The sequence below is a fragment of the Cebus imitator genome, unplaced genomic scaffold, assembly GCF_001604975.1.
Source record: "Cebus imitator isolate Cc_AM_T3 unplaced genomic scaffold, Cebus_imitator-1.0 Scaffold124, whole genome shotgun sequence".
NCBI lineage: Eukaryota > Metazoa > Chordata > Mammalia > Primates > Cebidae > Cebus > Cebus imitator.
Window position 1 is genome coordinate 2,633,394 of NW_016107439.1, and position 11,959 is coordinate 2,645,352.

Here is an 11,959-nt window from a genome sequence, read left to right on the forward strand (position 1 = left end):
GGCCTCCCAAAGTGCTGGGATTACAGGCGTGAGCCACCGCGCCCGGCCCAGTCTGCAGACTCTTATTCAACTTCACACTTGTAACTCCCGGGGCTTGGCTGGTAAAGATCCCCTGTTCTGTGTATTGCTGAGACTTTGGGGGAAGCGCTGTATCTGGACTTGAGCGCCAGAGGTGGAGCCTCCGAAAGGCCAGTCAGATGCACTTTCTGGGTGAAGCAGCACCCCTCCCCACCTCGGTCTGCCCTGAGTGGGTTTTGCTCACCCTCGGACCAGACCCGTTGAAATGCACCTCCATTGGAGCTAGGAGATCTCTGGGTTTCTGCGTCTCTTTCGCTGGGTGTTGTGCGTTGGAGTTGTGTCTAATCCGCCATCTTGGATCCTCCCGAGCTGTTCATTTATTCTTTTCTTCATCTAACAAATATTTAGTGAGAGCCCACTAGCTTCCAGTTTCCATGCTAGACTTGGTGGGTAAACGGGACCTTTGCCACTGTGAAGACTAGGGAAGCTTCCTGTGTTTTTTTTTTGGTTCTGTTGGAGGGGAGATCTGGTTCTTTGTCAGGTCCATAAGCCCTTTTGGGTTTTAGTATCTTCATCAGTAAAATAAAAATGAAATTCAGACCAGGTATGGTAGCTCACAGCTATAATCCCAGCTAGGAGGCCAAGGTAGGAGGCTCTCTTGAGACCAGGAGTTCAAGACCAGCCTGCACAACATAGTGAGACACTTAAAAAAATAAAATTAGCCAGGTGTGGTGGCTAATTTTCCAACTATCTGGGAATAGTTCCAACTATTTGGGAAACTAAGGAGGGAGAATTGCTTGAGCCCAGGAGTTCAAGGCTGCAGTGAGCTATGATTGCACTCCAGCCTGGGCAACAGAGCAAGACTCTGTCTCTAAAAAGAAAAGACAAGAATAAAAAAAAATTCAGCTTTAAAATTTCAGGATAGTATCATCCTATGACACTGTTTACCTGGCTGACTAGATGCAGATCATTTATTTATTTATTCATTCAGCAAATGCTTATTGATGCTTACTATATGTAGGCACTATGCTAGGTGCTAGAGATATAGTAGTAGCCAGAGCAGTCATGAGGTCTGCCCTCATGGAGCATTAATTAAAACCTGTGACGTATACGTTGACTAGGTGATTGTGAATGTGATTAGTTATATAAAGGGCAAAATGCTAGTTTTGTCGAACAGAAACTAAAAATGTTTCTTATTTTTGATAGAAGGGGTGTGATAAAACATTTATCAAGCTTGCTTTTTCCTCCCATTTTATGAGTTTACATAGTCTTGTCTGCTTAAACAGGAGCAGTTGGACATCATGGAGACAACTTAGTAGAGAAGATCTTATCAGCACTTCCCCAGCTCCCAGGCCACACAAATGATGTCATGGTTAACATGATACAGCTCACTTCACTCCAAACCGAGGAGGAAAATTATAATGTGATTGCACCAGGCTGTCTTGCACAATCCAAGTAAGATGTGTAGTTTTTTTCCTCTTACCTTTCTCTATCTTTCCCTTTCTTTTTCTCCTAGACTGAGTGGTCCTATGGAAATAAAAGCAATGAAGATTTGGTCTGGTTGAAAAATTCACAGTGGGTAGAATTTAGCAAAAAGCATTTTTTCTTAACTTTGAAATAACCATATCCACTAAGCATAACAATAATCCAGAAAGTATGGAATTTTATAGAAGTATCATTTACATGTAATATAAGCTTGTTCCCAGGATCGGGTAAGTAAGTCAGTTTATGTATCTCCATTTCACAGATAGTTTCACATGGAATTGAGGCTAGTCTTCCACAGTTTCTTTTTCACAGTTGACTTTTTCACATCACTGAAAAGCAACTCAAATAGCAATGAAACCATGCCATTTTTTTAATGTTAGATGATATGGATATCAACAGAAGTTATTATTTCTAAGTATATTTTTTTCACATGCTTACAGAAATCAAAGAGAGAAGATTGTGTACTTTATGCAGAGTTTAAAAATAAAAATTTCTCCAGAAATGACAATAAAAATATATGGTAGTCACCCTCTCAACTTTGTCCTTCATTAACAATTCCTATGGGAATTATTCTTATTTGAAAGAAAAGTATTAGAAGGAAAAAAGTATGTAAATATATCTGTTTCTCTTATTTTCATGTATTATATTTTTAAATAAAATAGGATCTTTGAGTATTACAGTTTTAAATTTTAACTGTAGCAGATGCATTTGGAATTTCCTTCCATATTCATTAATAGAATTAGTATGTAGTTCCTGAAGTTTTTAGCCTTTTGTAGATAGTTGATAGTACTTATTGGATACCCAATGTTTACAAGTCAATGTGGGAAGAAAATGGGAAGTTCTAGACTTTTATCTATTTTGTGTGTTTACACATACAATAAAAACATAGGCCTAACGACTTGCAGTTCTACAACCCCAGAAGTTATGTGAATGGAAACACTTTTAGCTGTTCAGAGGGCCATTCTGAAGTTAATAATTAAGAGCTTACTGGGAACCTTACTTTAGGTTAAGTAACAAGAAGGACATAAAATAATACATCATTCTTCAAATACTCTTTGTTGAGGAGTCATGATTTATACTCCAGGACAATGTGAAAACAGTAGAAATGATGTGAAATCAAGAGCAATGTATCTGCTACGGAGTATAATTTCTACAAATAAAGTATCAGGTTATTGTGGTCTTTGTAGATCAATGTAGACCTTGAGGAGGTGGTAGTGCTTTAACTATGTCTCGAATGACTTAGAAAAGAGGAGGGCGTTGGTGTGAACCAAAGTATAGAAACAAAAAATAGTCAGGGCCTGATGCGATGGGTTTGAAACAGAGAGATAACCTTATTGGACCACTTCTGTCATCTGCTTTGTTCATATGTTTTGGGAGTTACTATGAGGCGGGTACACTTCCAAGCATTTACGTTTGGGAAATCATTTTAAGTTTTACAGTATCCGTATTTTGTATGTAAAAAAACTGAGGGAAAGAGACATTAAGTAACAGAGTTAATGGGAGGTAGAGCTAGAAATGAGTCCAGAATGTTTGACTTTAGGCCAGCTGCAATGGCTCATGCCTATAATCCCAGCACTTTGGGAGGCTGAGGCTGGTGGATTACCTGAGGTCAGGAGTTTGAGACTGGACTGGCCAACATGGTAAAACCCTGTCTCTACTAAAAATACAAAAATTAACCAGGCATGGTGGTGGGCGCCTGTAATCCCAGCTATTTGGGAGACTGAGGCATGAGAATATTTTGAACCCGGGAGGCAGAGGTTGCAGTGAGCTGAGATTGTGCCATAGCACTCCAGCCTGGGTGACAGAGTAAGACTTATCTCAGAAAATAAAAAAAAAAAAAGGTTGACTTTAAAGGCACGGTCTTAACTTCTATGCCCTCTATATGCAGGGGCCAGAGAAGAGTTAGGCTCTTGAATAGATTTAAAGAGATGAGAGAGAAAAATAAAGTTACTCTTTGACTTAATTTGGGAGTCCTGTTTTTTTCAACATAGTGATTATACAAACAATGGAAATAAATTTTGACTAATTTCAGCAATAAAAGATTATTAAAGGGTACTGGGTGGCTAAATGAATCAAAGAAAGGATTATTAATCAGAATTTTGAAAGGACAAAATAGTTCTAGGAATTTAGGGAGCAGACGCTCAGGAAAAGCTTCTTTAAGGCCTTGACCTTAGAGAGACTGAATTTTAACTTTTTTTTTTGAGTCCTTTTGCTCAAGATTCAGATTCTGGGGGAAATGGTAAGAATGGCTTTTCTTGGCCTTTGTGCCCACCTTTTGCCCAATATGGGTTGGGAGCTCTTTATATTGACCAAGAATTATGCTAATATCATATGGCATGACAGAGGGGTGGTTCTTCAAAGGAAAATGGAAACTCCTATCACAAGATGGGGAAACAGATGCTGGACATGCAAAAATAGGAGATGCCCCTTAGTAATAGCACACACTTATAGAGGACTTGGCTCACTGCAACCTCTATTTCCCGGGTTCAAGAAATTCTCCTACCTCAGCCTCCCGAGTAGCTGGGACTACAGGCATGTGCCACCATGCCCAGCTAATTTTTTTTTTTTTGGTATTTTTAGTAGAGATGAGGTTTCATCAAGTTGGTCAGTCTAATCTTGAACTTCTGACTTCAGATGATCCACCCGCCTCGGCCTCCCAAAGTGCTGGGATTACAGGCATTCTTATAGAAGACTTTTTGTGTAACAGGCAGTGTTCTGAGCACTTAATATGTGTGAGCTTACATACTTCCCACAATATCTCTACGAGGTAGATTCTCTTATCATCCCCCTTTATAGAAGACAAAGGAAGTTAAATAATATGCCTGAGGTAACACACACAGTTAGGTATGGTGGAAGCCTTTATTTGAACCCAGGCAGTCTGGCTCTAAAGTTAGTGTTTACCATTAACCTATGCCACTTCCACAGAAACCTAAGAAAGTTTAAAAAGAATAAGTAAGCACCCCAGAGGAGTTTGAAAAAAGAGAGAAGAGTGAATCCATCATTGGACAGCAGGTAAAGAAGCAAATTCTTAGCATAGTAGGACAAAGATAGATATAAAAGTCTCTCTTAGTCCTATAATGTTTTGATTATAGTCATTTTATTTTACCTTAATTCCCCTGCCCTGATTCTACTACAAGCCTAGACCAAGGCTAAGCCAGTCTTGGAATCTCATTTTCCTTGGCAGTGATGCTTTAGAAATGGGCGAGTGACAAGAGAGAAAGTCTTAGGGCTTCTTGGTCAGGTTTCTTTGCTACTGACAAGAGATGCAATAGAAATGTGTCTGTTCTTCCAGATGTGACCAATGTGTCAGACATATGGAGTTTGATAACTGCTGCAGCGATCTTGCTCACATCTGGAAGTTAATGCTGACACTTGGAAGGTGGCCTAGCCAAGAGAACTGCAGAGAGGAGCAGCTATAAGCTCCAGGATGCACGATGTTTGGACGTTATGTTGTACAGGAGACTATATTTCCTATTGTTTAAGCCAAATTTAGTTGCTTTTTTCTATCATTTCCAAAGTCATCGTGACACATTTTCTACACCTCATTATTTCAGCTTATAAAATGAGGGCATTGGCCTAAATGACTTCTAAGGCTCTTTTTGGGTTTAAAATGAAAATCCTTGCTAACTGAGCCCCTGCTGTGACTTGGCTCTGCCTCTCACTTAGGCTATGTTCATGTGTACATATTTTGTCTCCATGGTTTTTGCCTTTGTTGGTTGTCTTTTTCTTCTCCTTAGATTATGAGTGAGTGTTATCGTAGATTATGAGCTTTTTTTGGAAGATGAAGTTTCGCTCTTGTTGCCCAGGCTGGAGTACAATGGCATGATCTCTGCACACTGCAATCTCTGCCTCCCAGGTTCAAGTGATTCTCCTGCCTCAGCCTCCCAAATAGCTGGGATTACAGGCACCTGCCACCACACCCAGCTAATTTTTTGTATTTTTAGTAGAGACAGAGTTTCACTATGTTGGCCAGGCTGGTCTCAAACTCCTAACCTCAGGTGATCCCCCCCCCCGTCTCGGCCTTCCAAAGCACGGGGATTACAGGTGGGAGCCACCGTGCCCGGCCTCCGAATATGAGCTTTGAGTGCCATTCAAAAATCACACCTATAATCCCAGCATTTTGAGAGGCCAAGGTTGGTGGATCATTTGAGGTCAGGAGTTTGAGACCAGCCTGGCCAAACTGGTGAAACCCCATCTCTACTTAAGAAAAATATATAAAAATTAGCCAGGTGTGGTGGCACACACCTGTAATCCCAGCTACCAAGAGGCTGAGGCAGAAGAATCACTTGAACCTGGGAGGTGGAGGTTGCAGTGAGTTGAGATTGGGCCACTGCACTCCAGCCTGGGAAATAGAGTGAGACCCTGTCTCAAAAAAAAAAAAAAAAAAGTATGATTGTAAGTGTTGGTGAGCTGTGCCCTCCGCTCTGAGGGTTTGTGGCTCACCACTAAAAAATAAATAAATAAATAAATAAGTGTCGAAGATGAGTCTAGAGGGATATAAATAAGAAGAAAGCTTCAGAGATAGCAGGTTTGCTGAAATTGTGAAACCGGAAGTCAGGTTGGAAAAGATGATGAGATAGGTAGTGAGAAAATCATAAACAAAGAGAAGTCTAAAGCAATAATTGGGAGAAAAATGGTATTCTTTTTCAATTGCTTAGAAGACTGAGGGAATTATGTTGATTAATTTCTCTTCAAAAGAAGAATTGAAATAAATCACAGCTTTCCTATCATAGTTTATATGTCTATCAAAGCAATAATAATGACTACCTTCAACTATACCTACCAGAAACTTTTCAATGAAATGAGAGTGAGGATAAAAAAGTTAGTACTAAAAGGCAAAACAAATGAGTGCTTGGCAACAAGTGTACCTGCAATGGAAAAATCTTTCACAGCAATAAGCCTTGATAATCAAAATTTATCGCTAAGATAATTTTTATAAAAGGCTGTTTATAATTATAGCAATTGAAGTTACTGCCAATGCAAATGAGAAATTGAGAACTTAAATGCATTTTAATGTGTCTTTCCAGACTTGTCTATTGTTCTCTGGATTTTGTGGAATATTTCAACAAGAAGGAGGCAGAATCTTTTCTGCTCTTATGTTTTCCTCCTGTTTTTATTCTGTGCCCAGCTCCACTCTCTCTGTTTTTAAGTTCTTAAACAACCTTCACCTGATGCCCTACTTGCATTTACTACATCTGTGCTTGGTGCTTCCGGCTCTGTGCTAACCCTGCACCTGCAGTGCTGCTGGTTCTGTTGGATCCAGTATCCGCTTCTCCCATTGCTCCCTGCATGCCTCCTGGTGAAAGCCAAGACCTCACAATGACCTGCAATACTGTGTACCATCTGGCGTCCTGGTCCTCTCTGACTGAGTCTCTTCCTGTCTTCTTTCCAGCAACGTAAGCTTCCTTGCTCTTCTTCCAATAGGATGGGCTGGGTCCTGCCTCAGGGCTTTGGCTATTGAAGTTCCACCCACTCAGATCATTTTTCCTGCAGATATACACTTGGCCTCGTTTCCTTTCTTCCTTCTTAGTGAGGCCTTTCCTGTCCATCTTAGCACTTCATGTCTCCCTTCACTATTTCATTTTTTTCTCCATAGCACTTATAACTTTCTAATATATTGATATTTATGTTGTATTTTGGTCTCTTCTTCTACTAGAGAGCTATGGAGAGAACTCTTCACTGCAGAGTTCCACAAGAACAGGGGTATTTATCTGATTTATTGATCGCTGTGCCCCCGTTGCCAGGCACACCAGGCATTCAAGAGATGTTTGTTGAATGAACACATGGCGATGGGCAGGATCCGTGAGTCAAGCAAAGCTACTTGACTAAGACAGAGAGGGTGAAGCCAGACGAGAGCATGGGGATCTTTAGACTCTGTGGAATATTTCAAACACTGTCATTGGGTTAGTAAAAATATTTGCAAAAATATATATTCACATTTGCTTATGATACATTAAATATACCTGGAGAATGTTTATGACACTGATGACATTAGCTGCCTCTGTAGTGGAGTGTTGGGTGACTGGAGACACAGTGAGAAGTTATTCAAATGAATAGTAAGGAGGGAGGAGGGAGATGTCTTACTACAAATACCAGTTTGAGTATTTTGAATTTTCAATCATGTGAATGTTATCTGTTATTAAAAATAAATACATATTAGGTTTAAATGAAAACATGACTTCCTTCTTAAGCTAACTTAAGGTAGGGTTCTCACTTCTAGGAAAGAAAGTTGCTGTCTCTTACTTTGGAACCTCTACAAAGCTTCTCTTTCTTATATCATCCTCCATTCTCACTGAACTGCTCTACAACTTCTAGTAAAATGCTGGAACACTATACTGAAATTGTTTACATGTCTCTCTCCTTCACTAGTCTGTAAATTTCTTGAGAGTAGGAGATGTGCCTTGCCACTTTTAAGACATAATAGTGAACTGAGTACAGCAATCAATAAATTATTGAATAAGTTGTAACATTAGAGAAGCCGAGGCTGGGCACGGTGGCTCACACTTGTAATCCCAGCACTTTGGGAGGCCGAGATGGGTGGATCACTTGAGGTCAAGAGTTCCAGACCAGCCTGACCAGCATGGTAAAACCCATCTACTAAAAATACAAAATTAACCAGGTATAGTGGTGCACACTTGTAATCCTAGCTACTTGGGAGGCTGAGGTGGGAGAATCACTTGAACCCAGGAGGTAGAGGTTGCAGTAAACAGAGATTGTGCCATTGCATTCTAGCCTAGGCAACAAGAGTGAAACTCGGTCTCAAAAAAAAGAAGATGACATAAATCCATGAAAAGCCTTACCTACTTCATTTTAGTACTTAAGTCATTGTCTAGTATTGTTGATTGGTTTTTATATGTCATACGTATAACCATATATAAATATAAATCTTCTTTCTTTTATTTATTTATTTATTTGTATGTACTTTTTCTAAAATGCACCTCAATGTCTAGGTCAGTGAGAAAGAAAGAAGATAACATCAAGTAACTGAACTTTGTCAAGCATTGTGCTAGGTATTTTAAAATGCATTATTACATGTAATTTTTAAAACAACTCTACAAGGTGGATCATATTGTCTTTTTTGTTTCTATAGAAGTTTAGAGAAAGAGACTTAAGTAACTTGCCCTAAGCCAAATTTTCCATAAGTAATTGAATCAATTCTTTTTTTTGAAAAAACATTATTTTTAAATTCTAAGGCACACTTCCTTTCTGCTATACCACACCAACTCTGTGACGCATGCTTAGTTGAATGCATTCTCAACTTTCAATAATGAGATTCAGAAAATATGATAAAATATGGAGTTTATTGAGAGTACCACCTGGGAAATACAGACTACAAAGGAATGGAATTCATGCTCCAAAGGGGAGAAGTTAAAGTGTGACGTATACAGGCAGAGATGGGGGCATTTAGCAGGGTTACAACATATTCTGTACAAGGTCAGTACGCATATTATAGTGATTTGATTGCCACATGCCAAGGACGATTGCCTTAACATTCCATAACAAGGAGTAATAGTCTTGAGGGATCTTACCTCTGGTTCTATTTGGTCTTTCCTAATCATTTATAGGAATAAGCAGAGGTTGCAGCTGCATGCTCCATGACTCAGGCTACATAGCCACATTCCTCTCAAGGCTCAAAATAATTTAAACTTCCACAGCTTTAAATCTGAATTAATTACACAGCATGTACAATTAAACCAATAAATTCAGAAATTGTGGATACTCTGGTTGGTAAAAAATCATGTTTTAAGTCCAATATTCTTTTTTTTTTGATGTTTAGCTTTTGGTAGAGTATATTATTAATTTGGATTCTTTTGATTTATTATAATATATTTTATTTTCAACTTTTATTTTAGATTCAGTGGGTACAAGTATAAGTTTGTTACCTGGGTACGTTGTATGATGCTAAGTTTTAAGGTTTTATCCCATCACCCAGATACCGAGCATAGTACCCAATAATTAGTTTTTCAGCCCTTGCTCCCCTCCCTCTCTCCTCTCTCTGGTAGTCACCAGTGTCTATAGTTGCCATCTTTATGTTCACGAGTACTCAATGTTTAGCTATCAGTTATAAGTGAGAGTCTGTGGTATTTGGTTTTCTGTTCCTATGTTAATTTGCTTAGGATAATGGCTTCCAACTGCATTAATGTTGCTGCAAAGAATGTGATTTCATTGTTTTTCATGGGTACATAGTGTTCCCTGGTATATATGTACCACATTTTCTTTATCTAATCCATCACTGATGGACACCTAGATTGATTCCATGTCTTCGCTATTGTGAATAGTGCTACAATGAGCATGCAAGTGCATGAGTCTTTTGGGTAAAATGGTTCATTTTATTTTGGGTATATGCCCATAATAGGATTGCTGGGTCAAATAGTAGTTCTTTTTTGAGTTCTTTGAGAAATCTCCAAACTACTTTCCATAGTGGCTGAACTAATTTACATTCCTGCCAACAGCGTATAAACATCCCCTCTTCTCTGCAGCCTCATCAGCATTTGTTTTTCTTTTTTAAATTTTTTTTAAATAATAGCCATTCTGACTGGTGTGAGATAATATCTCATTGTGGTTTTGGTTTGCTTTTCTCTGATGACTAATGATGTTGAGCATTTTTTCATGTTTGTTGGCCATGTGTATGTCTTCTTTTTTTTTTTTTTTTTTTTTTTTTTTTTTTTTTTTTGTATTTTTAGTGGAGACAGCGTTTCACCATACTGGTCAGGCTGGTCTTGGCTCTTGACCTCAGGTGATCCACCCACCTCAGCCTCCCAAAATGCTGGGATTGTAGGTGTGAGCCACCATGCCCAGCCTGTATATCTTCTTTTGAGAAGTGTCTGTTCATGCCCTTTGCTCATTTTTTAATGGGATTATTTGTTTTTTGCTTGTTCAATTGTTTGTTTCTTAAATATTCTGGATATTAGACCTTTGTTAGATGCATTGTTTGGGACTATTTTCTCCCATTTTGTGGATTGTCTGCTTACTCTGTTAATTGTTTGTTTTGCTGTGCAGAAGCTCTTTAGTTTAATTAGGCCTCATTTACTAATTTTTGTTTTTGTTACAATTGCTTTTGAGGACTTAATCAAATTTTTTCCCAAATCCAGTGTCCTGAATGCTATTTCCTATGCTTTTTTCCAGGAATCATATAGTTTGAGGTCTTACATGTCAATTTTTAATCTATCTTGAGTTAATTTTTGTATATGGTAAATGATAGGGATCCAGTTTCACTCTTCTGCAAATGGCTAGCCGTCTATCCCAGCACCATTTATTGAATAGGGAATTCTTTTCCCATTGGTTATTTTTGTCAACATTGTCAAAGATCAGATGGCTATTTTATTTCTGGGTTCTGTATTCTGTTCTGTTGGTCTGTGAGTCTGTTTTTGTACCAGTAACATGCTGTTTTGGTTAGTATAGTTTGAAGTTAGAAATATGATACCTTCAGCTTTGTTGTTTTTGCTTAGGATTGCTTTGGCTCTTCAGACTCTTTTGGTTCCAAGTGAATTTTAGAATAGTTTTTTATAGTTCTTAGAAAAATGATGTTTGCAGTTTGATAGGAATAGTGTTGAATTCCTGTCAACACTGGAATTGCTTTGGGTTGTATGATCATTTACACAATATTCTTCCAATCTGAGAGCATGGAATGTTTTTTCATTTCTTGTGTCATCTATGATTTCTTTCAGCAGTGTTTTGTAATTTTTCTCATAGAGATCTTTTATTTCCCTGGTTATATGTATTCCTAGATATTTTATTTAATTTGTTGATATTGTAGATGCGACTGCATTCTTGATTTTACTCTTGGATTGAACATTATTGGTATATAGAAATGCTACTGATTTTTGTACATTGATTTTGTATTCTGAAATTTCACTAAAGTCATTTGTTAGTTCGAGGAGCCTTTTGGTGGAGTCTCTAGGGTTTTCTAAGTGTAGAATCATATCATCAGTGAAGAGAGATAGTTTGACTTCTTTCTTTCCAATTTGGGTACCTTTAATTTCTTTTTCTTGCTCAATTGCTCTGGCTAAGAATTCCAGTACTATATTTAATATGAGTTATGAAAGTGGGCATCCTTGCCTTGTTCTAGTCCTAAAGAGGAATGCTTTCCTCCCATTCAGTATGATGCTGGCTGTGGGTTTGTCATATATAACTCTTATTATTTTGAGGTATGTTCCTTTGATGCCTTGCTTTATGAGGGTTTTTATCATGAAGGGATGTTGGATTTTATTGAAAGCTTCTGTATCTATTGAGATGATCTCATGGTTTTTGTTTCTAATTCTATCTATGTAATGAATCACATTTATTGGTTTGCATATGTCAAAACAATCTTGCTTTCCATGAATGAAGCCTACTTGACCATGGTGGATTAACTTTTTGATGTACTGTTGGATTTGTTTTGCTAGCATTTTGTTGACAATTTTTGCATCTGTGTTCGTCAGGGATATTGGTCTGTAGTTTTTTTTTTTTTTTTTTT

At 38.2% G+C, this 11,959-nt stretch overlaps 1 protein-coding gene across 2 annotated transcripts in view; it reads left to right on the forward strand.

Moving 5' to 3' along the window:
• Window positions 1-11,959, forward strand: part of SCFD2 (sec1 family domain containing 2) — a 431,480-nt gene that overhangs the window by 16,292 nt on the left and 403,229 nt on the right. For both annotated transcript variants that reach the window (XM_017540351.2, XM_017540352.2), the window contains exon 2: window positions 1,305-1,473. In XM_017540351.2, the coding sequence (XP_017395840.1) occupies window positions 1,305-1,473 (169 nt within the window). The remainder of the gene's footprint in view (window positions 1-1,304; window positions 1,474-11,959) is intronic.